This window comes from Etheostoma cragini, chromosome 7 (genome assembly GCF_013103735.1).
Source record: "Etheostoma cragini isolate CJK2018 chromosome 7, CSU_Ecrag_1.0, whole genome shotgun sequence".
NCBI lineage: Eukaryota > Metazoa > Chordata > Actinopteri > Perciformes > Percidae > Etheostoma > Etheostoma cragini.
In genome coordinates, this window is record NC_048413.1 from 27,533,983 (window position 1) to 27,535,357 (window position 1,375).

Below are 1,375 nucleotides of genomic sequence, written 5' to 3' on the forward strand. Positions count from 1 at the left end.
TGGGGCATGTTGGAGGTGTGAGGCGTGTTTGTTGGGGGCGTGGGGCGTGTTGGAGGCGGGACTAATGTAATAGTATGATATGTGTTCTGATTGGTTGCTGTTCTCTGATGGTCTCCCAGACTCTCTGACCTGGAGTAAACCGGACCTTAAAGGATCTGCTCCCCTCCCCCGAAGTCTGCACTCAGCCACCACCATCAACAACAAGTAATACTACACACAACCACACACACACACTACACACAACCACACACACACACACACTACACACAACCACACACACACACACTACACACACACACTACACACACACACGCACACTGTACACACAAACCCTATCATCACCATCTTTAATCGGATATTAATGCTGGAATCTCATCTGTCTCTGTCTCCCCGTCTGTCTGTCTGTCTGTCTGTGTGTGTCTGTCTGTGTGTCTGTCTGTCTGACTGTCTGTCTGTGTGTCTGTCTGTCTGTGTGTGTGTCTGTGTGTGTGTCTGTCTGTCTGTCTGTGTGTCAGGATGTATGTGTTTGGAGGTTGGGTTCCTCTGGTGATGGATGATGTCAAAGTGGCGACTCATGAGAAGGAGTGGAAGTGTACCAACACACTGGCCTGTCTCAACCTAGGTACACACACACACACACACACACACACACACACACACACACACACACACACAGTGTACATGTTAGAAAAACCTCAGGCTACATCTACACTGCGATGTTTTCATTTTAATACGACGCCTTGAGAGAAAAATCAGTCTCCTTCCACACAAGACAGCAGCAGCAGAACTAGTCTCCATCCATGTTAACACGCCTGACAACACAGGACCAGGACCAGGTCACAGGACCAGGACCAGATCACAGGACCAGGACCAGATCACAGGACCTGTCTGTCTGTCTGTCTCTCTGACTACCTGTCTGTCTGTCTGACTACCTGTCTGCCTGTCTGTCTGCAGACACCATGTGCTGGGAGACGGTCCTGATGGACAGCGTGGAGGAGAACCTGCCCCGGGCCCGAGCGGGTCACTGCAGCGTGGCCATCAACTCCAGACTGTACATCTGGAGCGGCAGGGACGGGTACCGGAAGGCCTGGAACAACCAGGTGTGCTGCAAGGACCTGTGGTACCTGGAGACAGGTGAGCACCGCCGCCACATGTCTTATCACCGCCAGACCTGCAACAATCCCTAATTATCCTCCACAATTAATTCTGTCTCTGAATTAATTGCGATTAACAATATATTATCTTAAGACAGTGTCTCTTTCAGTCGAACTCTAAAATATTTACAGTCATAGTGGCATTGGAGAGCGTCCTCTGGTGGACAGACTATGTAACGCCATCACTAACAGGGACGTTGTAGAGCGTCCTCTGGTGGACA

General features: G+C 50.4%; 1 protein-coding gene across 1 annotated transcript; it reads left to right on the forward strand.

Annotated features, from left to right (window-relative positions):
* Positions 1-103: 103 nt before the first annotated feature.
* On the forward strand, positions 104-1,187 carry LOC117948309 (host cell factor 1-like). Its single transcript, XM_034877896.1, has 3 exons — positions 104-204; positions 516-622; positions 955-1,187. The coding sequence occupies exons 2-3, from the start codon at positions 517-519 to the stop codon at positions 1,185-1,187; spliced, it is 339 nt and encodes a 112-aa protein (XP_034733787.1). The 5' UTR covers positions 104-204; position 516.
* The last annotated feature ends 188 nt before the right edge of the window (positions 1,188-1,375 follow it).

What these genes read in the sequence shown, in the direction of transcription:
- LOC117948309 (XM_034877896.1), top strand. Translation starts at nt 517, where the DNA reads ATGTATGTGTTTGGAGGTTGGGTTCCTCTGGTGATGGATGATGTCAAA. An exon ending in ACTGGCCTGTCTCAACCTAG is followed by an intron (nt 623 to 954) that starts GTACACACACAC and finishes GTCTGTCTGCAG; the next exon opens with ACACCATGTGCTGGGAGACG.